Here is a 23,017-nt window from a genome sequence, read left to right as displayed (position 1 = left end):
CGTCCTGCATTGAAAGGGATTAGTAATAAAAGCAGAATGCCCGCTGTCAGAGTATTAATTGTTGTTGCATTGACATAAGTAGCATTTTAATATTGTAGTTGGTTGAGAGAAGATGAACTCCTTTATTTACTTGTGTCTAGTTTGATCTCTAGATGAATAACAACAGCCGTCAGTTAAATGTAAAGAAATATGTCTCCTGAAAAATACGGCATTGCAATGACTGAGCCAGCGGTTGCAGCTAACGGTGCTAACGGCGCTAACAGCGTTAAGCTAAGAGGGAACCAGAGGGTGGGTGCGACACTTCGGGACAGCGTTATCAGATATAACCGCCGTAAGAGAGCAGTGCAGAGTGGCGGCCATGTGCTGGCCACTGGGGCACTCGTACATGCACATACATGACCTACTGCACAGCCGGCCTGGCTATGTCAACAAAGCACAGAGAAGCTCGGATAACAACACACATTGAGGAAGAGCCACTTCATTCTATGCTCAGGTAGACATTACTGCACTATATCTTTCCATTACAAATATTTGTTTACTGCTATATCAATGCTCTGAATGTTGAAAAGAGAACCTTTAAAATGTAGTGAAATAGAAGCATATTGTGTACCTAAGTACATGTAATTGTACTGAAGTACAGTACACAGGAAATGTAGTCAGTTACATTCGTTCACTGGCCTTAATAGTTTGGTATGTATTCCCAGAATACTATTCAGAAGAGACAATCTCATAAATGTCATTGCATATTAAACGCTCTTAATTGTTGTGCCCCACGGTCATTAACACATACTTCATCACAAAAGGTGTGTAAACCATGCAGTCGGTCCACTTCCTTAACACACATGCATGACACGCATGGGCCACATGAAGACACGCCGGTGAGAGTTATGAGATGTGCTCCAGGAGTCCAGCACCTCATACTTGCCGATTTGACTCTGCGAAGAATGGCAGGTATGCAGGTCTGCAATCCTTCTCCCTGCCAGGAATGTAACGTTCACTCTGCTGTCTGCATAGCTTCACTGCGGCTTATATGATAAACCTAGAGTCTTTCCATTGAACTAAAACTAAGCTGTGGTCGGAGCAGGGCCATGGACTGTACTTTTAGGCTTGATGGTTTAACCTCTTTTAGGCCTGTGCTGTCCTGCTCCACAGTTAAAAGGTTTGTTGTAACAACAGCTTATCCACCGTGTTTGCAGAAACACAGTGGACTTGAAGTAGAACACGAAGACAATGGCTCATTGTGAGATAATCATATCACATAAAGCCAAGAGGGACAGTGAAGAGATGATGAATTAGTGAGGAAATTCTTCTTAATGTTTGCTCATTTATGCAGCCGTGATTCAACAAGTCTGACTTTGACTGGAAGTCATCAATCAAAATCAACCAGATTCATTCAATGATTACCTTGAAGAAGGAATTTTAACCAGAACTATGTGAGGCAATATTATGGGGGTGCCAAGAATAAAAATCTCTATAATTACAGAAAAATATTTATGCAGAGCATGGCACAGCATGCAGAGTTTACATATATTCAAACCAGCCTTGCCTCTGCAATGCAGTTCAGGTCTGACTTCATCTGTGCTCAGAAATGGAGGAGCGTGATTCAGGTTAAACATGCCACACCTAGTTCCCTGTTCATTCATTGTTCCATTCATAAATCCAGACAGAGGTGTGCTGCCCTGTCGCTATGCTGTGATTGGGCGTGAAGCTTTCTTTCCCACACATACCAGGCAGAAAGGTAACTGGTGATAATGCAGTAAAGCAAATAAGATTAGCAGGGTTATATTGCCATTGTTTATAGCTCTTCATGTTAAGCACACACATACAAATATAAAAGAACAAAGTAGTTGTGGTTGAAGTCACTTTAATGAAACAGATTGTGGAGAGCTTTGTGATAACTCTCATACGTTGGCTTACTTTTCAAGGACATGATTTTGTTTCTCCTACAGCTCCTTCTAGTGTTTAAGAGAAACAGTGACATAGAGGTCAAGTCAGGTTTGATTCCACTCCCACTTCTCTTCTAAAAAGAGTTTACACATTCTCTCCATATTGCCGTACACTCGTCCAAAGGCATCACAGTCAAACATGCTCCAGCCTGAAATGAGTCAAAAAATAAATAAAGAAAAAGGATTTGATTGTGCTTCGGCCAACAGCTGTCTAAATCCCTCCATATTTCCATCACCTGACGCCCACATACAACATTTAAACAGTACAGAAGAAGATGATTGGAGGGATCTTAAAGAGTTTCATCTTGAGGCGACGGAGAAGATATTGTGAAACCCACGCTGAAGTGTTAGTCACAGCCTTGTTTGGTTTCACTCCTGGACGAGATTGTGCACCCCAAGGACAGTGGCTTTCCTTAGGTTTCCCATGAGGCCTCTGCAGTGTGTGGATCACCAAAGTCATTGGGGTTCATCCTCTGGGCACCACGAATGTCTGTACAAATGTATCCATTACTTATTGAGATACTTCAATCTGGATCGGAGTGGTGGACCAACCGACCGACATTTTTGTCCATTGAGCCACACTATAGAGTGGCCAAAAATAAAAATAAAGTCAGGGGAAAATATCTTCCATCAGCTGATAATGAGTACGAGTAATAAAGAATGATCGAAATGTGTGCAACGCTGTGAGTTCTTGTGCCAATGCCATCAGAAACGTTATCAGATCTCAGATGTAATGGGCTCTTTAGTTCGACTCATTCAGTTCTGAACACCAACCCGGCGTCAGCAGCATAAAGCACCTCTCTATTCCCTTCTTTCTCTGGAACTCAATCTGGCTCACACCACTTCCGACCGGGAGCGGGACGATACAAAAGACCCCACACAGACAATCTCGTTCATGCACACTCCTGTGCTCACGTACACGCTCTGCCAAAAGCACCTTGGAGCCAAGAGTGGGACAGTGGGTGCAGCTGCAGCTGGGGGGCAAGTCTGGAAGAAGACTGCAACCAAACACTTCTGCTGGATGAGGATGAGATGAGGGCAGAGAGCTTCATTTAGGGATAATGCTTCCTTTGTTCTACTGCTCTGGTCATGTGCAAAGCTCGGAGATCATCTCCCTTTGAGTCTACCAAAATGCTTTCTTCTGTATGCGTTGTTGATACACTTCTCTGTGCATCCATCCATGCACATGCACACTTGACAAAACATTAAACATCTGAGGAGTGGTGTTCAGAGGATATCAAAGAAAGCACAAAAGATACAGCCTAAGTAGTTTCTCTTTTTTTTCAACCCCGTCTTCTACAAAATCACGTTCCAATACTGTACATCTAAACTGCACTCTCAATTATATTTCAAGGGGGGGGGGGGTGTTCTCCTGGATTGCGATCGAGGTTTGAAACACGTTAATGATGTAAATTGAAATAAAACAAAAAAGACTAGTCAACAGAAGTACTTGGTTAGGTTTAGTAGAAAACATCATGGTTTGGCTTGAAATGACAACATTGAAACAAAACTGCAACAAACGTTCTTGGTTCACACAGGCCCCAAACAGCAGTTTCCATGGTGACTTCATTGTCATTTCATTCTCCATCTTTCGACAGGACCAAATGAGTTGACTTGACATTTGTTTTATGAACAGCCTGCTGCTGCTGACACCCCCCCCCCCCCCCCCCCCTTACTTTCTTTCTAAATTTAGTTTATCATTTCATAAGTATATTACTGGTTAATTTCTGTACTTGACTCCAACATTACGTTGGCATTCTAAAGGTTTACACACTGTAGCAAATTCATTTGACACCGTAGGCATCAATTTTCATTGGGAACTGTAAGCAGAGTCCACTGTGCAGTTCCATTTCCCTGGCCGTGTTTGAGAAAGCACAGAAATGAGTCTTTCTGACACAATTGGACTCCTTGTTACAGTGAGGCAATTCTCAACCCCCACACAGCAGCCCTAGTATGAATGGTGTCTTGTTCAAAAGTCAGTAAAGCAAATCCCCCAAAATTACAGCAAGAGACAGGAGAGATTTCAGTTTGTGGTTTGTCTGCTGTGGAGGACTGAAGGATCAGGACTCACTGCTGCTTGTTCATTCCCTCCGAAACATCAAAACCACTCGCATATTTTATCATCAAAAAAACATTACGGACTTTGTGTTGACAGTGACCTTGTCCTCATCATGAACTTGTTTTCTCACACTGTTCCCATGAAGATTGAAACATAAACACAGCTGTTAAGTGTTGCTGGACGAGGTGACGGGATAAGAAAGCACCGGCCTTTCAGCACACGGTGGAAAACTTGGGTTGCTTGGACGCGGTGTCGCCACCCTCCTCCAGAAGCTTCAGAGCACTTAGCCATTATCTCCCACAATGCATTACAAGGGTCTCTCAGAGGAGCGTACATGCTTTCTCTATCTACAAGACAGAATGCCAGACATTCTGGTTGCCTTGGCCTGATATTGGGCAGACCGTAAGCAAATTCCTCCGGCCTGGATACAACTCTGCTACGTCACCGTGGTGTTAGAGGAAGAGAAGGGTCAGTGCCTGCGCTCTAAGCCCAGCACGCTGAGGCTGTGACTGCATGCTTTGTTCTAAACTCCCACTAATAATTTGCAAACCATCACCTGACACCTAATAGTGAAGTCTGGCTATAGTGAGTGTGGCTATTCAGTGCCCAGTCACATTATGCTGTCAACAGCATGTGCATTCACCCGGGAAAACTTACCTGAGCACACAATCCATCAGCAAGAGAGCTGCAGTGAGCTGGCCAGTAACTGTGACGAGGGGTTGCAAGAGGTCAAAAGAAGTTTGGGAAAAACTGCTCTACACTACCGCTAAAGCAAAAAATGGTGCGCACACACAAACAGGACACAAATGAATTTCCATGTCGCACAACTTTAATAGAATATTTTAACTAACTCTGTACAAATTGAAAAGAAATATTGCGCAAGTAACAAATTGTGAATAAGAACCAGTTAAGGCCATTGCTAGCGCACGGTCCGATGTGGTAGATTTGAAGATGTCAACCGTGGCTCTGAAAGATCTGTTCAACAAGATCTACAATCGTTCTTTTTAAAAAAAGAGAGAAGGGGTGGGTAGTATTTTCGCTGAAACTGCAATCGCTGACCAGGCAACGGTGTCCCAATCAAACTGCCAAAAATCCAAGTGCAGTATATAAAATACATTGGCAAACCTCTTCCATTTGTTTTCCACAGACATTCTACTGACTCATTAGACAATAACGGAAATATTTATATATTCTTAAACAACTTTAAATGCTGAATTAGATTACACTTTGTTAATGACAACTGGCAAACAATTGAATAAAAGAGGACGGTGTGTTTTGTCTTTCATTTTGGCTTCTTGGCAACGGAAATTACATTTGATTCAAACATCCTGCACCCTGTCCCATCATCCACTGTAAGTTACTTGTTATCATTTGTTAAGACCTAGATACATACATACCAGAAGTGATAACCAAAAAAGGTTGCAGGTCAACCAAAGCGTCTGCTTAAATGTGTCATATTTTAAGGAGACATTCACCAGAATGAATGTAACGCTTGGGTTGGGCTACTTTTCAAATGTCTTGTTTTCTTAAAATGTTCTTATTATCCTTGATGACACAAACTCAAAAGAGCATTTCAGGGCTGATGGTGCAAACAGGGAAGAGCTATACATGACAGTTCTGAGGTAAACCACATGCTTGTCACATGATGTTAATTCATGTTGCGTCTCTAATCAAGTGCTCAGTTTAAATGCTTGTTAAGCCAAATAAGCCTGGGCAGAAATGAGCAGCATTAATGCATAACACAATTTTTCAATGTTTAACAAAAAATAACTGGGCAGTATTCAAGTTTTGTTTACCTGCTTTGCCCAAATAAAATTTGAGCCAATGAGAATGAGCCTTAAGAGCTCCTGAAATGCACAACTGACACCAGAATAAATAGTCCAATGACAATATGACAAAGAACATTTAAAAAAAAAAAGTTAATTAAATTCAAACGATACATTGAATGTCTCTTAAAAAAACACCATAACAAAAGAAAAACACTACCCCAGTGAAAGATTAAGTCAGACTTGTTCAACAGTTTCCTGGTAAACTCAAACTTCTCTTGTTGGCATTAAAAAACCCTGAGTAACCAATTTATTTCCATGAAAACTTAAGTTGGGATCCATTTATTTCATATTTTTTTCCATATGATTATGTTCTGAGGTTCTTGGCAGTAGGAACCTCCTGCACGCTATGGCCGTTTAATTAAATAGGGGGGTGAGATGGGCGCAAGACGAAAGAAACAGAAGTCATGCACATAGTAAAAACACAGTTTGGTTTGTGTTCTATTGCGTTCAGATGAGTTCATAATGGGGCGAGGCCTGCAAGAGTAGGAGGACTTGCTGATTGGCTAAGAACTGATTTGACGGGCAGCAGGTCACCACCTCCCCTGATCACCACAGTTACTGCTGTTTGCATTCGGCGGGCTGGGGCTGTTCTTTCTGTTGGGAGCAGACGGAGAGAGACCAGGTTAGAAAACAAGACGGCAGAGAGCTAATGAGGCCACTGGGCATTAACCAGCAGCTAGAAGAGGCTAACAAGAAAGCAGACGCTAGAGAATGAAAGCACCTGTTCGCTACAGAAAAGGGCACAATGTTAGAAACCTGGGAAGGGACTACAGGAGGAAAAACAAAAAGCGGTACAGAGCAAAGACAGGACAGGGAGAATAGAAACTAAATCTACCTAAGATGTGAGTTGAGGGTCCTAAACACTTCGGACTACTGGAAGTATCCAGGATGTAGGGAAAGGGAAAGAGAGAGCGAGAGCGAGAGCGAGAGAGAGAGAGAGAGAGAGAGAGAAAGAGAAAGAGAAAGAGAGAGAGAGAGAGAGAGAGAGAGAGAGAGAGAGAGAGAGAGAGGCAGCCAGAATAATAGACCAGAGCCAATGGCCTAGACAGAGTATAATGTGGGACGCCATCCTTATTTCTCCCTTACCTAGAAATTGCATTGGGTGAGAATGATTGATTATGCCTGTAATGGAGGGGAATCCAGGGGAGGGAGAGACAACAATATACACAAGTTTAATCGTCACAGTCACAAATGACATCGGAAAACATTGCTGAATTCTGTGAATGAGCACACTGAAGCAAAATGAATAACTGATGAGCTGACAGTAGGGACCACGAGAGAACAGCTGTACTCATTCAGACAAAGCAGCCTCGTTGGTCACTCCTGATGGAGCTGCTTACAGGCCACGTTATGCACTTACTTAGTATCAGACTGGATTAGATTATAATGGATTAGTCATCTCGGTCCAACCAAACCACAAAATAAATGTCTCTTTCACAGAATGGCATTACATAATAATTCGTAGCTAATGGTCTGAGAGAGTAAGTGCAGGTAAGGGAAACACATCTTAAAAAGTCTGCCATACACACATCAATGTATCCGTCTATACTTACTTTAATTAATCAAGTATTAATTTGTTAAAAAGTATTTTTTTTTCCTTGAGTTTTATCCAAAAACAAAACTATTTTCTCATCTTTTTGTACAAAGCGTTTCATTTTATTTTCCCCCTCTTTACCTTGGTTTTATGTCACAATGGTGAACGCCTCTGACTAATGGCATGAAATATAAAAAAAAAACTCCATAACGTTACGTTATAATGTTACTCGTATGCAGAGTTGAACTTCAATATTCTACACATTGGCAGCTGTGTTGTAATCTTAACATCAGGCTCTCTTAATCACATTCACTCTCCCTCTAAACTGCTGTGTGGACATTTGTCTCCGACCTAATTTCAGCTAGTTAGCATTAGCTAAATCTGGCATCTCTGTCTCGTGTCCATCACGACAGACAAACGCACAATCACAGCTTCATTTAAATATGGAACGGACAGGAATACCGTCTGTTTTCTCCCCGTCTCCTCGGCGTTGGCTTTAAAATAGATTTTTCAGGGGCGTGGCTATATTGATCCCTCACAAAACGCTGTATTGTTAGCCTCTCCCTCCGCTAATTTTCAAACGTTTACTCCAGAGATGAAGGACATGGTGTGATTTCCTGTCATTCATCATGTGATCTACCCTAACCCCCACAGAGACATTGCCACAAGCCTTCTCTGACCACAAGACATAACTGCTGCCCAGCAGTGCGGTGTCCTCAGGGGGTTTAGGATAAACACTCAAGGAGCTACATGATTAGCACCACTATCACTGACACAAAAGTAATAACAAGAGTAACGAAAACACTTGAAACATGAAAATATAAAAAGTAAATAATTCACACTGACCTTGGTGTCAAAGTCTCCCTCATCATCATCATCATCTTCATCATCTTGCTCCTGAGACACAAAGACAAGATTTAAAGGAACCCCTGGTTAACAAAAAATATACCACATATATATATATATATATATATATATATATATATATATATATATATATATTATTATTATTATGACATGGTTTAGAAGTGATGTGTATGCTGGCACAGTTGCAGACCCAGGTATTGTGTAAACAGTGATGACCAGCTGTCTGGTACAGCCGATCAAACTCAGTGTCTTTACTAACCTCTTCGTCTCCCTCCTCCAGCTCCTCCTCTTCAAACTGTATGAAAAAGACACAGTTAAACAGTGATGACAAGTTTAGCTTATATGTCCTCAATTTTGTTTCCAGTTTGCAAACATCCCATGTTGTGACTTTTTCAGTGTTCAGGAGTAACGGCGTGTTAGAGGAACAACACTCACGCTCTCGTCATCTTCCAGGGCCTCTCCAGTGAAATACAGCACTGCTCTGGGAACTATTCTCTCACGGAAGAAATGCCCAATCTCAAAGTCTGTGGCTAGGGTGAACTCAGAGTCTTCGTCCTAGAAAACACAAACACATAAAGACCCGTTTAACACCGCTACAAATCCCATGGATTTATGGTAACCGAAGAAGACATAAAATGGGGTGGTGATTTTATGAAGTACAAGCTACATTTACTCACCATTTCTCCTTCTGGTGAAGCTGTAAAGGAAAGGACATTTGAGTTAAGCAATGAGCACCTCAACACACTGCTCTACAATGACTATACAGGGCAATTAAAGGTATGAGGAAATATTGGATGGATTAGAAAAGGCATTCATTTAAAATTACCAGTCACAGGCGGATGTTACACTTGTTTTATCTTAGCTGTAATTCAACCAACATCTGAAAGCCCATTTATGGCAACAACCGTGCTTATTATCAATGACATCACAACACATCATCCACATAAAGTGACGGTTAGCAAACAGCCGTGCTCCACCACCCGGGAAATAAACTGACTAAAGGTGACGTCATCCTTTCTCTTCTTTCAACAATACTGTAATGGAGGAAATGGCTTTGCTACTCTTAATGTATTTTGTACACTCTACAGTATAGTAAAAGCATCAGTGTTTTAAAATGTACTCTAACATTGGGGTTCTACTACTTTACAAATAAACATTAATCTAAAAAGATACAAAAAGACTACATTTTAAACGAATCAAATAAAAAACGATGAATCTTGTTCACACATCCATGAACTGCACAGCAGTCGAGACACATGCACTCTTTGTTTCACATGACCAGTGAGTGACGGCTTCTTCACTAATGGACATCCAAACCCCAGAAGTGCACACCTGAACACACTTGAAGAAGAGCCATTTATATCCACCAGTCATACACCGAGGCCATGACCGAACCGGTAAGACAAAAATCAGCTGAGCCAATGAGTGATCAGGTTGACTTGTCAAAAAGTCAGTAAAGGTCCAGGCATGTCTGACAGGTAGGGTGACTGTAATTAAATAAAAGGTGTATTCGGCCTAAATTACTGATCCTTTGAGAGAGAGAATGACTAATTTCAAGATATTTGAAATCTGAAGGATCATCTTATCTTATCTTCTAGACTGACCTCCATTATCTTTGACGAGGGCAATCTCACCAGTAAGGTTACCTAACAAATCAAATGTTTGCTTTTATCATTTAAATAAATAAAGAAAGGCTCTTTTTTTTCCTAAACCTTGGTATTCCATCCGCTGCTGTAAATGCTTTTACAATACTCATTTATTAACATTCATTTATTCTTTTGAAGCTCTTTGAGATGTTAACTCTTGAGTTTGCACTATATATAAACTCAACGTTTACAGATTTTCTTATTCGCACATCAGATATTTTAAGAACATATTTACGTAGTTAGACTGTTGTTTTGTTAGTGATCTTGCCATTTTGCCTCAAAGTTTGAGTCAGTCATTAACTGACTGTTTAACAACAAAAGCTCCTTAACTCTCCAAGCTAGAAAATATGATGTAAAATTTTTCCAGTGAGTGCAACTTCATGGACACAATCCAACATCTGCCAGCATACCGGCTGGTCGGCCGACATGCAGCAGAGGAACTGCTAAATCTGACACAGTTTTAGAGTCTGCCGCCACCTGCTGTTGAATTCAGGCTAATTCAGTGAGCGTTGGTAAAACCACATGACATGCATGCCAACATGTTGCCATGTTGACTGTCAAGCAATTATATGTGTGTGAGTTTCAGTGATTCATGGTTTGTTCAAGGAGTTTGTGTACAACCTGAGTTTTATTTAAAGAGGTACTGCTATGAGAGACAAGTCTAAGTATGACAAAGCTTTGAATATTAAATTTAGAGCCCAAAGAAATTCAGTACATTTTGTGTGCATCTATTACTGTGTGTGTTCTCACCTTTGACCGGGTTAAAGAAGTTGAAGAAAGAGTCGTCGGGGACCTGTTTGGTAACCGTGCGAACAGTGCCACGGCCTTTATGCTTCTGCTTCTTCTTAATAGTTCTCACTGTCACATCCTTCCCCTTGTGCCAGTCTATCTGACAGCTAGAGAGCAAGAGAGAGAGAGAGAGAGAGCGAGCGAGAGAGAGAAGAAATCAAAGACACAAAAAAGGTAAAAGTTGGTAGAAGTGGAGGCTGATATGTGGGATGTCAAGTCAAGAGATGAATATAGAAAGAGTGAAAAGAAATGTCTTATGAAGCACACAATCTCTACTTTATCCTAAACCTCAACATCATTTGTGTAAAAGCCACAGTTTAGCCATCATGTTAGTGTGCTCTTTCTCTCACCCTTCACAGTCAATGATCTCGGGCCCCTCAAATGAGAACGGCTCCGCGTCGTCAGGTTCTGACTTCATCCTGTAGACTTTAGTGAGGACTGCATTGTTGAAGTAACCATTGGACTCAAAGTGGAACTCTAATGTGAAACTCTGAGGGGGGGAGACCAAGATAGATCGACAGTTTGAACTCCATCTAGTTTATCAACTTGAATGATATCAATTCATTACTATAACGTGATGAAACTGACCATTGGTTGTCCTGGCTCAGAAAACTTGACTTGAATATCTTTCAGGTGCTTTAGGATGGGCTCGTCATGTTCCTGGTGGTAGATAAAAGTCAGATCAGAGACATGTGAAACACATTCAGAAAAGTGGGTTGACATGTGTATCAATCATTTAAATGTACCTGCAGCATGTCACTGAGCATGTCCACACTCTTGAAAATGGTGAGCCAGAACTCAGGGATGCCTTTTGGATCTTCCCTTGGCATGGCTTCCTCTTTCTTTGCATCCTCGATAGCAGCTTTTTCCTTTACCTCCTCCTACAGGAAGTGGACAGAGCACTTATCAAAACTGAATGATCACCAAAAATCTAAACAATTTAGCTAGTTAAGCTTTCGAGACAGGGTTCCTACAGCTTGAGGCAAGTTAGATTTAAGACTTTTAAAAGCCACTCGGAATGAAACTTAAGACCAAATCTACAGCCCAAATTGAAGGGAAAAAACACAGCAATTACTTTGTGGTGTTTGACTCATTGGTTGTGTGTTTCTTAGGATGAGTGTCTATATACCGTGTTGCACTGGAGACACCAACAAAAAAAACAACTATGTACACTCAGCCTCACTTGCATGTGGGATTCCCCTGCATTCATTCTCATCTTGCTGAGTTTGAAACACGTACTGCACAAAACACAACGTGCCTCTTATTCATTGACTGGTACCAGTTGTAGCCATGCTGCGTAACCTTGGTTGAATAGCCGATTGTCATTGAATTTGAACTTCCCCATGTTATCGCGAGATTGCAGACAGTGTATCTGCTCTGAGCATTTCAGCCATCACAGTTTGTTAGCCCTAGTGATTCTCATTAAAACCACATTTCCTACAATCCTGTTTCCTGTTGGACAATTTCAGCAGATTTTTGGTATCATTGATGAGATTAAGCAATCTGTGTGATTGTAAGAAAACTATTTTCCTTTTGTGGGAAACTGAGTGGAAAACCAGAAGAAGTAGGATTTGGCAAAGTGAAATCTGTACTTACAGCTAGCTCCTCCTCCTCCTCTCTGTCACTGTGCCACTCACACTCTTCATCTGTGGGTTCCACTGTTCCTGTGACAAAATCTCTTCTCTGTGACACACATTCATTACAACAAAGTTAATCATTTTAGAGAGGCATTGCATTTGTGAATATTAGCATGAAATGTATGTGTGTGTCTGTGTGTATATATATATGTGTGTATATATATATATATATATATATATATATATATATATATATATATATATATATATATATACACACACACACACACACACACACACACACACACACACACACACACACACACACACACACACACACACACACACACAGACACACAGACACACAGACAGGTGCAGCAGCATTCCAGCTGACAGTCTTCAGTGCGACTAGGAATGGCTGAGTTCTTGTCACTAGCTCTGGAAATAGCCTTGACTGACAAAAGTACAGATGACTACTCGTTATAGCAGTTTTCAATTTAGCACCAAGGATGCATCCTCACTGACATCATATCAGACCAGAGAGACACACTTAACCACCCATTGGTGCAGGGAGCAATTCATGTGATTATTAGACATTTGGTCTCTTAACACATAACAGACATTGTTAGTTGTCTTTTTTCCCCTAGCTTTTGCTCTGTTTGCATAAACATACAATTAGCAAAGGAAATGTGAGACATCTGGGGTTACAGTCAAATGAAGTAAAGTAAAGAAAAAAAGTTACTGTACCTTGTCAAACAGTGGCTGATAGAGGGCAGCATACTTTCTCTCTAACTCGTGGACCTCCTCGTAGAATTTGGCCTCTATGTTGGCACACTGCACCTGTAGCCTTTTCAAGGCATGCACTCGCCGCTTCACTACTTTGGGAAGCATGCTATCAGAGAAGAGAAACATAAGAATGATTTTTTAAATTATTATCAATTATTGAAATTGACAATCATTAATCCGGTAAAGTGGTGAGTCCGCCACCTAGGTGGTTGGGAACCACCAGAGGATCTCAAGATGTTTTATGAGATTGAAAGATGATTTTGTTTGGGTGTGGTAGTGTGATACTGTATCTTTTAGCAATAATATTTCTATCGTCTTAGTCAACAACTTTGTAAGTAATAGTTAATAATCTAACAAACATCAATTTAAGTGTGAAAAGTTTTGTTTAATAACAGAAGAATAGTTTAATGTATTGACCCTCAATTGGATAATTGTAATTGTGTGCGTGTGGTTTGGAATCCATTTCATTTTAGGGTATTTCATTTAGTATTTAGTATCTGATGACATCAAGGTCACAAACCTGAATGATAACATTCACCATCAGATCCCATGTAAACCTCACTACAATACCACCTTGGGTAATACAACATGTTTAAGTCATGAGGAAGTTACTATAACTGACATATTTTGACTGGTATGTGCCAATCACATCAATATGCTACTTTTTAAAAAAGCTGCACAGGGAGTAAATAATGCCAACGTCTCCAAGGAACATACAAACATGAATGTTTTATGCTAATAATCGCTGTTTAGATAAGATAAGTTTTGGATTGTTAAATACAGCTACATTGTTTGCTGTATTGTATCAGAAGCATAAGCAGTTACCATTTTACACTATTGCCATCCTAAGTAGGGCAACTGCTGTGAACAATAGCATGCTACATTATAAGAACTTTTCAATTCGTACCCTTTATCTCACATTATATAAACCTAGTATAAAACATCTGCACTAACCTTTCCAAGAAGTGGATGCCGACAGGTCTTTCAATCTGCCCACCTGGATTTTGCATCCCTTGATCCCCTTTACCTGCCAAAACCAACAATGAACATTGTTGCAGGTTAATCATCATCACACAAATTGATTTTTTTATTGACAATAATTCATTAATAATGTTTGACTGTGGCTCACCATAAACTTTACAATATTACACACTCCAATTCATTAGTATTCAAACAAATACTTTGTGGAGCTTGTTAGTTGTGTTTCTTTTGGTTAATTACATTTTTTTTTGTTGGTAAAAACAATAATTTCAAGTTTCACTTGGTTTGTATTAGTCTTTGTTAAATGCAAATACACACAAATATCACCTTATGTTAAACCCTGATTCAAAACAGATGAACTAACGTTCCCTACACTGAATATCTACTTTAGTATAGTAAGTTAACTTAAAACACGTTTGTCTTTACCTTTATTGGCTTCCATTACCAAGTGGCAGCTCCTTCCTCTAATAAAGACGGATCAATTATGTTAGATACATACTCATCATGAGTCACAGACAGAGTAACTACAGAGTCAGCAACAGTGTGAAGGGGGGGTCAATTGTTGTTCACTAGCGAGCGCGTTATTTAACGTGCGACACGCATTTTATTATAATATAACCACAATATTAAGTCAAGTCTCTGATTATTTTATGAGTGATAGAAGCTGAGACAAGCACCAGCTGGTTAGAGCAGCGGTCAAACCAGCTGAACTAACCGATCAACAGCAACACGGGTGTTGAGCAAGCGCTGGCCGATGACGCATTGACATGCTAATGGCAGCTGGGCTAGGATATGACAACCAAAGTTAGCATCTCTCCTTTTACGATGAACAAAATGCGTATCGCTGACTCTGACAGTTACAGAAGAACAATGATAAAGCAATATCAAATGAGTCTACGCACTTACATCGGAAGACTAACAACCACATACTAATAACTACCTAGTATGGGCGGTGCCAAAAATCTGACAGCAGCTAACCGGGCTACCTAGCTAGCAAGAAGCTACTAGCCAACGTGCTGTGAACAATGCTTTAGCTAACACAACAAGTGCGAAGGTTACCACGTTTAGGTTCCAATAAACTTTGATCCGCTATTCGCACACAACAATTATGATAGTGTTTGCTAAAGACTTGCTGTGGCAACAATGCCATGGCTTCCCATTATGTAGAGAAAACTGCCCGTCAATACCAGTTAGTTACGGCTACTAGCATACTGCTAGCTGCATTGACGAGCTAATATTAGCTAACGTTAGCAATCGTTAGCTCGCGGGTTAATAAAAGCACAAGTGTCAGAGCAAAGTGTCTTTTGGACAGTTCACCGGCGGCATGTCACACTAGTGAGATAACTCGATACGTTACTGATTAATATCCTAACGTAGTCGCAAATATTTGTATTCAGGAAACGTCTGTGTTTACTAGCTGTTTTAGCAATCTTACCTCTAGCTGAGCGGAATTCTAGCTGGTCGCCTCGCTCACGCGTCTTCGCTTCAACCCCCACGCACGAGGAACACACACGCGCCCCAGCATCCTGGATTCTCATTGGACAGCTGGTGAAGGAGGGCATGGTGCTGCATTCAAGTGCTTCGTTGCGAAAATCTCAATCCTGTATGCCATAAAAGTATGACTCAATCATGTTCTCGTGTTCTCTCAAATAAACAGACACATACATTTAAACAAATAGTGTTTACAAAAATATAATTCTCATCTCAACTTTGCAGCAATCATATAAAATAACAGACAGAAACATTACAGAATTATTATTGAATAAATCACAATAATATGACTCTTTTACAATTTCTTTATGTCTCTGTTTTCAACAATAACATGTTTTATGGTTTCTGTTCTGTTTATTTTGCTCTGATTGCCAAAGTTCCCTTCATAGAGAGACCACACAGAAAGCACATACATGTAAGTGCTTTGATTAAATATGTGAACTACGAAAGTACAAATGAGGTGCGTCTGTAAACAAATCAGAGATGAATGTAATGCTCATTAGTGTGAGTATGTGTATGTGAAATTAAAGTGCAGTAAAAAAGCAAACGGTGTAAATTGGCATGCAGGCCAGAGGGAAAGGGTGAGATGTAGTCTACTCTCCCCTCTGACTTTATTTCAAAGCTGCCGATCAACAAACTTTCTATGAATTCAGAGGAAGTAAAATGATAAGGATAACCATTCCATCTTAGAGCATCTTAAAGCTTTGTGAGATGTAAGATGACTCTTCAAATAAGACAAAGACATGCATCATTTTATATGAGATTCAAACTACAAACATCTTAACCTCTGTGAGTGTTTATCCAGATTAATTACACTTACATTTATACATTTGGCATGTACGCTTTTATCCAAAGCCTTGAGAATCACACGTTTAGACCACAAGAGGGCTTTGTATTACCATGATTCATAGGAGACTATGTCTCTATCTGTGTCAAACATACTGTATGTGGGAGTGGTGGTGAGTGTGTGTACTTTTGTGTTTTTTGTAAATTGTATTCCCACCAGCACCTGTGCTTGTTTTCACTCTGACAGACACATTTCTTTTTTCAAAGTCTGCAAGTTTTTGCACACGAAAACATACCATTGAACAGGAAACAAATAAAATGTATACATTTAGGTGAGCTGACCAAGCTCTTTGTGTATTGACTTGGCTGTAAGACATGGTCAGAGGGGCTGGTTGATGATTGGAATGAGTGAAGTTAAAATCACTTTAACAATTATTTTTTTTATAAAAAGTAAGGTTAATACAAAATATTGTCCCTGGTCTTCTATTGAAGTGATACACATGACCCCAACATCTTAAAACACTACAGTAACAATGGAAATGCATGTTTTCCTTTCTTTTCTCGTCATTAGAAATTACATCTCAAATTAAAAAATCCATCTATATGGAAATATGTTTTTTATTGGAAAATGGTCAAACGCACTCATCTGTCCGTATTCCACCGTATTCTTTTGGAAATATGCTTTTTTTGCTGAAAAGCCCGCTGGGTTACAGACATAAACCACTAAAATCCAGCCTTCTTTCTGTTTGCTATCAACTACTGGGTAGTCTACACACTTGAGAGGAAGTGACAGCACCAGGGCCCCTCAGGGTACGATTGTGGTGACCAGGCTTTGTGCCTGTCACACTGTGACATTTACCAGCAGGGTCTGTACTCACAGAAAAAATCAAAATGTGATTGAGTAGCATTTGGGATGAACCTGGGATCTAGAAACAAGTGTACAGTAAGCGCTATTTTTGGAAATGTTGGGTGATTGTAATGTTTTTTTAAATGGAAATTGGATAAATGTACATAGCTCAGTGTGCCTCACTGTAAGGTGGATATTTGAGTTGCCGCTAATAAATCAAAGAATAAGAATTACTTTAAAAGCAGTCATTTGAAAGCCTGTTAAAATGACTGTGATATTGTTAGGACAATAGTGACACCTGCAGCTCTCGCACAAAACTGTAATTAATCCTGACTTTACAGCTTCAGCCCGTCAGTAAATCCCCAACTCTCAGATTACACCCCCTCTCAGTCTTTTGTACTTTTCCCGACAGAGTGGGAGCACACACCTGGCTGTTTAAATCATATTTATGCCGATGCATCTTCTCATCTCAGCTTTGCCTAGCTGTGTGTACACACTTTTCATTGTGTAATAGTGCAAGTGTTTGCACTGCACATATAGAGGATGCTCGATAAACTCTTATCACTTGTGTGCAGTCTGTCAGATTGTCTATATTAAACACTGTATATGTAATTGATATCATGTCAGGGGAGAAAAACTACAGAATGGATGTTAAAACGTGAAATGCACTGATCCATGCTCTCATCATACACCACTCTTTGTCTTGAATCTTTGGCAGAATCTATGAGGCTGGATGGCAGGAAAACATCACAGCAGAAGTTACAATTTACAAGATCCACTTACTTGATGATGTAATACTAAGCGTAGCCCAAAGGTAAATGTGACTTCTCCCTGACCTGTATGGGTCAAATGCATGTTATCTGTCGATAAGTGTAGCATAGACTCTCTTAGTCTTTCTTTCTTATTGTCTCTTACCCATCCAACGCTAAAACAACATGTGTACAAGTTGTCTCTACTAGCTTAGATTTTGCTGCTCTTTAATATTTTCTCAATGTTATATATTTTGTACATCTGTCTCATCTGTACATGTGCCACCTACACATCCTGGAAAAGTCCTTGATGTTTCTCACAGTTTTTTCTTTGACAAGGTTTCTTGTGAAGTTTGATAGATTTTGTTCAATTGGTAAAATTGAAAGAATTTGTAATTTTGGGCTATACAAACCGAACTGACTTGACTTGACAGGTGGCCTGTGTTATCCTGCAGGTTTTGAATCCTTTCTTGATTTGTTCTTGATAATTCGTTTTAACTCTGACTTCTTTCTTACATTTGATCAATGTTCAGCCCTCACAGTCTTGAATCCTGATCATTTTTGTGTTTGCCTGTTCTTCCCATCAATTCTTTGGTTGTTCTGGTTTGTTCCCAAAACATGTATTAACTGAACAGATTCTCAAAATGATCAACAGGTGTAAATGTGTTTGTCGGTGTTCATGTAACCAACTGGTGACATGATGACATGATCTCCTTGACCTCTGCCACATGCATGCTTAGATTGGCTCCAGGTCCTGTGACCATGAATAGAAATGAGCGAGTACAAACAGCAAATTAATGATTGATCCTTTGTATGTAATTGTCTTCACATTTTCAGACATTGATTAGGCAATTTCTCAGCATTGAGTGTCTGAATGTGGAAATGTATGGCGCAGACAGACCTAGATCATGATCTGTTCATCATTTAGAAGCTTTCTAAACAATATTTTTTCATTTGAAAAGAAGGTACACATTTGGTTGCCTGTATTGGACATTGTCTGGAATAAAAGTGGTCTGGATGTGAAGGTGGTCCAGTCAATGCACCTATTGTAATCTATTGTTCTCTGTCTTTCTTTTGTGTCCTTGTTTCTCACTTGCTTGCCCTCACAAAAAAGAGAAGAACAGAATGACATCCTCCTGTAAGTGGATGTCATGATAGCCCTCGTCTTTTCCCTTTGATTGAACACGTAGCAACAGTGTCTACTTCCATCTCATCCCACTGGGGTATTGGTTTTGTGAATGAAGTGGACAAACTCCCAGATGGCAGTATTGATATGGCCGGGAGGACAGGGCAGCATTTATGAGCCATCCTGCCCCTGCATCCTCTGTCGTCCATTAAGCCCCTCTCCTTCTAACGCATGGGTAATGGCCTATCTGTACACCATAATCAGACAGACACACACATACACACTGACTGTAAAAAGCCATCAAAATAAGACACACAAACAAGCGCACAGACAGCGGTCAGCCACATTGACACAGCTGCAGTCATTATTCACAGTAGGGTGTCTTGGGTGGGGTAAGGGGTGAAAATTGGCAAGCGGAACTACTACATCTCCTCTGAGATGGCTGCGTCAGAAGGCCCTGCATGTGTAACAAATTCATCGGAGCCATCGATCCAACTTATGGCAGGCTGAGTTCTCTGCTCACGCTTTACGCGATTTGAGTGCAATTTACTTTCATCTGCACCGATAAGCAATTTCAATCATGACATCTTGTTGTTTGTTTTTTTTCTGTTCATTGTCCTCTGCGCTCTTCATCTTTCTGATTCTGCAACGACAGCTAAACCTTTTAGCCACTGAAAATACAACAACCCATAACACCTATCACACGAGCAGACACGCACAGAGACAGTTTGTGTGTTGATAAAATGTAATTGACTAGTTTTTTCCCCTATTATTTCGGCATCAACTTTTTGGACAACAAAACAGGGTTTATTCAAATTCTGACAGTTAAGGATTTTCTGTCAAGGGCACACATACTTTCATTGCTTTCATTATTAATTAAATTAGTCTACAATTGTCTTTTTTTTTTAAGAATTAGTGTCATTGGTTTTGTGTACAAACTTCAAGCCGAATTAGTGGGATTTAAAAAAAAAGAAGAAAAAAGAATGTGTAGACTCATACAAAAGTAGTTCCTCTAAAACTTCACTTATGACCTGAAAGTGTGTGGCAGTTTCTGTATCTGCAGAGATTCTGCCCTCTAGCCTGTATTCTCTTATTTTGCTGTATTCGAGTAGTTTAGGGGCGTGCACCTTGAAAAAACGCAGAGACCAGGTGCCAGATCGTTATTGGAGTTATTTTACAGAAGCATTAAAGGTTCTTTGTGGCGGTCCCAAACTCCTGCTCATTTTTAAATATCTTGTTCTCAAAAGATTAAAAACATATAATTCAGCATTATGTGGACTTCATACTCTTGTAATGAATAACATGTAATGCTAAAATATTTTATCAAATGCCAGATAAAATGACATTACATTACATTGTACATCTAATAGGTCTCATTTACCATTGTATAGCCTATGTTAACTAACTGTTCTGCATCATGACTGACACATGCTTTCAGGTTATGTCCATATGGACAGTACCAAACATTTTGTCCAGTGGGCAGGTCGAGATCTGCTTCATTCTTCTGTAGCATTGTTGTCTGTGGCAGAAAACAATGCAATCAATGAAAACAATCGCTACCCCCTTATCTCTAATTTAGTGATGGCATGAAGACAATCTTTTGCAATGCTAGGACATATGATGCACTTTGACTGTTTGGTATGTTGTGTCCTGTGCAGCTCACATGATGGAAAGAAGACAAGAGGTGAGCTACTTATTCGGTATTTTGGTGAAAATTGGGTCTGTTGGACCTGGTAAAATACATATCTACAAATTATTAGCAGCCAACCCTAGACACATCTAGCTCTGTATAATCATGTGAACATGATTATTAGGATCAGCTGTCCGTTTTTACACACGTGTAAGTGCTTTTAATAAAGCGCATTACAGCTATATTGCAGAACAAGCAGAAGCAACACTACAGGTGGGGTTTATCTGTGACTCCAGCTGCTTGATTTTCATCATGAGCTGCAGTAGCTTGGCCCTCCAGGCTGCTGGATGACAGGGGCCCATTAAGGAAAGGTTAATCTAATTACTAGTCTCTTCAGCCACAGAGCTCTGTGCCACTGCTTGAGGGGGAATGGCCGATGTTACAACGTCATAATGCTGCTTCTGTGACCCCGGCCCTGGGCAAATGGTTGAATAGACTACCTGAATACAAGCAGGTTTATGTTTCTGGACACTCAGGCAGGTCAGATATGAGAAGTGCTGAGTCGTAAGAGTAGACCGTGTAACAAATCGTGTGTGCATACACGTGTGTGTATGTGTATGGTGATGGACAATGTTCTCAAAGAAAACATACAAATAATTTCCTATCCTGAAATAAATCAGATTCTTCTCCATCATTCCTTCCAGCCTGTAAGCCAGAAATAAACTTAATTGTGCTATTTGTGACCAGTAAGTTATCAGACCACTTATGGTGATTGATGGAAATTGTTGAATGACTTATAACTCCTGAAGTGAATTTCTATCCGATATGACACACACAGTAGATATGTGGATGCATCCGGACCACAATCAGACTTATCAGATATGACATTTAGAAAAGCACAGGCTGCTCGAGAAACAAAGAGCAAGAGGGAGGCGCAACACATGTAGCCTTAAGCACTTGATATGGTAGGGAAGCATCAAATCGCATAAAAAAGTTAAAGCTGCTTCCCTTTAAATGCGCTTGTAATAAACTGCTGTTTCTAAATAGGCCAAAGTGCAGCAATTGACAGGAATGATTTGTTTTTGCTCAAGAGGAAAAAAAGGATCAGTTTCGTCATAGCCCTCAATTTAGAAATCTTCAATCAACCTGCTTTCTGAAGTCATAATGTTTAATTGTGTTTGCACATGGTGTGACTGTTTTATACCTCTGTGTGTGAGGCTATACTCACATCCAAGCCCAGATGATTGAAAACCAGGTTGATTTAAAGTATGAATGAAAAGACTCTATTTTGGGTGCTAGCATTGACAGTCTGAACCGTGATGGGGTCACAGTAGCCTGCTGGTAATGTTGGTAATGTGTTGCTGTCGAGTTACGGCCACAGCTGTAGTTACCGGCCACCGTGGCACCAGCGTTATGACGGCAGTCAACACGGACCATTGAGCATCAGTTCCTCAACCACTTGCCCACCCCAGGAGCACTTTACACGAAAGCTGTCAAATTGCACATGCAGCCAGAGGCATTGGAGGAGCACTCTGTGTGATTAGTCATTCCACTTGGCAGCTGTATTTTGACACATGCAAAAGCAATCACAGTCGCCAGTTGCAGATGCTCAGATGCTCTGTCAAAAAGAGAGAGGGCGGGAGAAAGATTTATATGGAATAAAAATACCTGAAACAATCATGTAATACTGTGTTTGAGCACTTTAAGATTCAAATCATCACTGAATAATATTGCTTTGGCCAAGACTTCTTATACTTTCCCATTCTCAAAATGAGTTCCCATTTAATCAAATTATGCTCTTCTATTCATCAATACAGCACCGACCAGCTACAGATGGGTGATAAAATAAAATAAAAACAACATCAATGGTCTTAATAAGGTGTGGGTTCATCCACTTCAGTGCTTATTGTCTGTCAAGTTCTAAAACTACTAAAGGGATGAGCACCATTCTTCCAAAAGATTTCTCTCTTTTGTGAGTGCATATGCTGATGATGCTGTTGGAGAACATTGTCGGACATGTCAGTCCGAAATCTCCCAATGATGTTGACCTGGGTTGGGTTCTGTTGATGTTGAGCATGTTTATTGTTATGCTCCAAAATACCGAGACAAATTCCTTGTATATCAAAACTTACTTGGCAAAAAAACCTGTTTCTGATTCTGATTGATGTTCAGTGACCCTTATAGATCGAGACATGTATATCAATTCTGTCTCCCGTTTATATAGCATGTAGCATATACAGCATTTAAATTTAGCATTTAAAAGTTGGAGTGGTTGAAAGCACTATGGAACAAATCTTTTGATCCCCAGTCTGTTCATCCCGTGCACATACAGTACATCCTTGTAGATGTGCAGGCTTCACAATACACACATTCC

The 23,017-nt window shown here is 40.2% G+C and overlaps 1 protein-coding gene across 2 annotated transcripts; it reads right to left on the bottom strand.

Moving 5' to 3' along the window:
* Positions 1-4,812: 4,812 nt before the first annotated feature.
* On the bottom strand, positions 4,813-15,521 carry nap1l4a (nucleosome assembly protein 1-like 4a). Of its 2 annotated transcripts, XM_068723042.1 has the most exons (15): positions 15,450-15,521; positions 14,441-14,478; positions 13,988-14,060; positions 12,995-13,139; positions 12,267-12,353; positions 11,417-11,551; positions 11,259-11,330; positions 11,021-11,160; positions 10,632-10,777; positions 8,913-8,932; positions 8,671-8,790; positions 8,495-8,530; positions 8,215-8,265; positions 6,921-6,956; positions 4,813-6,428 (listed from the first exon to the last, which is right to left on the bottom strand). In XM_068723042.1, the coding sequence occupies exons 2-14, from the start codon at positions 14,454-14,456 to the stop codon at positions 6,951-6,953; spliced, it is 1,047 nt and encodes a 348-aa protein (XP_068579143.1). In that variant the 5' UTR covers positions 14,457-14,478; positions 15,450-15,521; the 3' UTR covers positions 4,813-6,428; positions 6,921-6,950. The 2 variants fall into 2 exon arrangements, with proteins under 2 accessions (XP_068579143.1, XP_068579141.1); XM_068723040.1 differs by lacking the exon at positions 6,921-6,956.
* Between the last annotated feature and the right edge of the window lie 7,496 nt (positions 15,522-23,017).

The sequence above is a fragment of the Cebidichthys violaceus genome, unplaced genomic scaffold, assembly GCF_023349555.1.
Source record: "Cebidichthys violaceus isolate CVI_PGR_0920_01 unplaced genomic scaffold, fCebVio1.0.p SCAF_3, whole genome shotgun sequence".
Taxonomy (NCBI): Eukaryota; Metazoa; Chordata; class Actinopteri; order Perciformes; family Stichaeidae; genus Cebidichthys; species Cebidichthys violaceus.
This window is presented reverse-complemented; position numbering and strand designations above follow the sequence as displayed.

Excerpts from the sequence above, each read along its gene's own strand:
- nap1l4a (XM_068723040.1), bottom strand. Across the intron at positions 11,331-11,416 it reads TGCTCAGTGACATGCTGCAG|GAACATGACGAGCCCATCCT; the intron begins GTACATTTAAAT and ends ATCTACCACCAG. Across the intron at positions 8,933-10,631 it reads CTTCTTTAACCCGGTCAAAG|CTTCACCAGAAGGAGAAATG; the intron begins GTGAGAACACAC and ends TTTCCTTTACAG.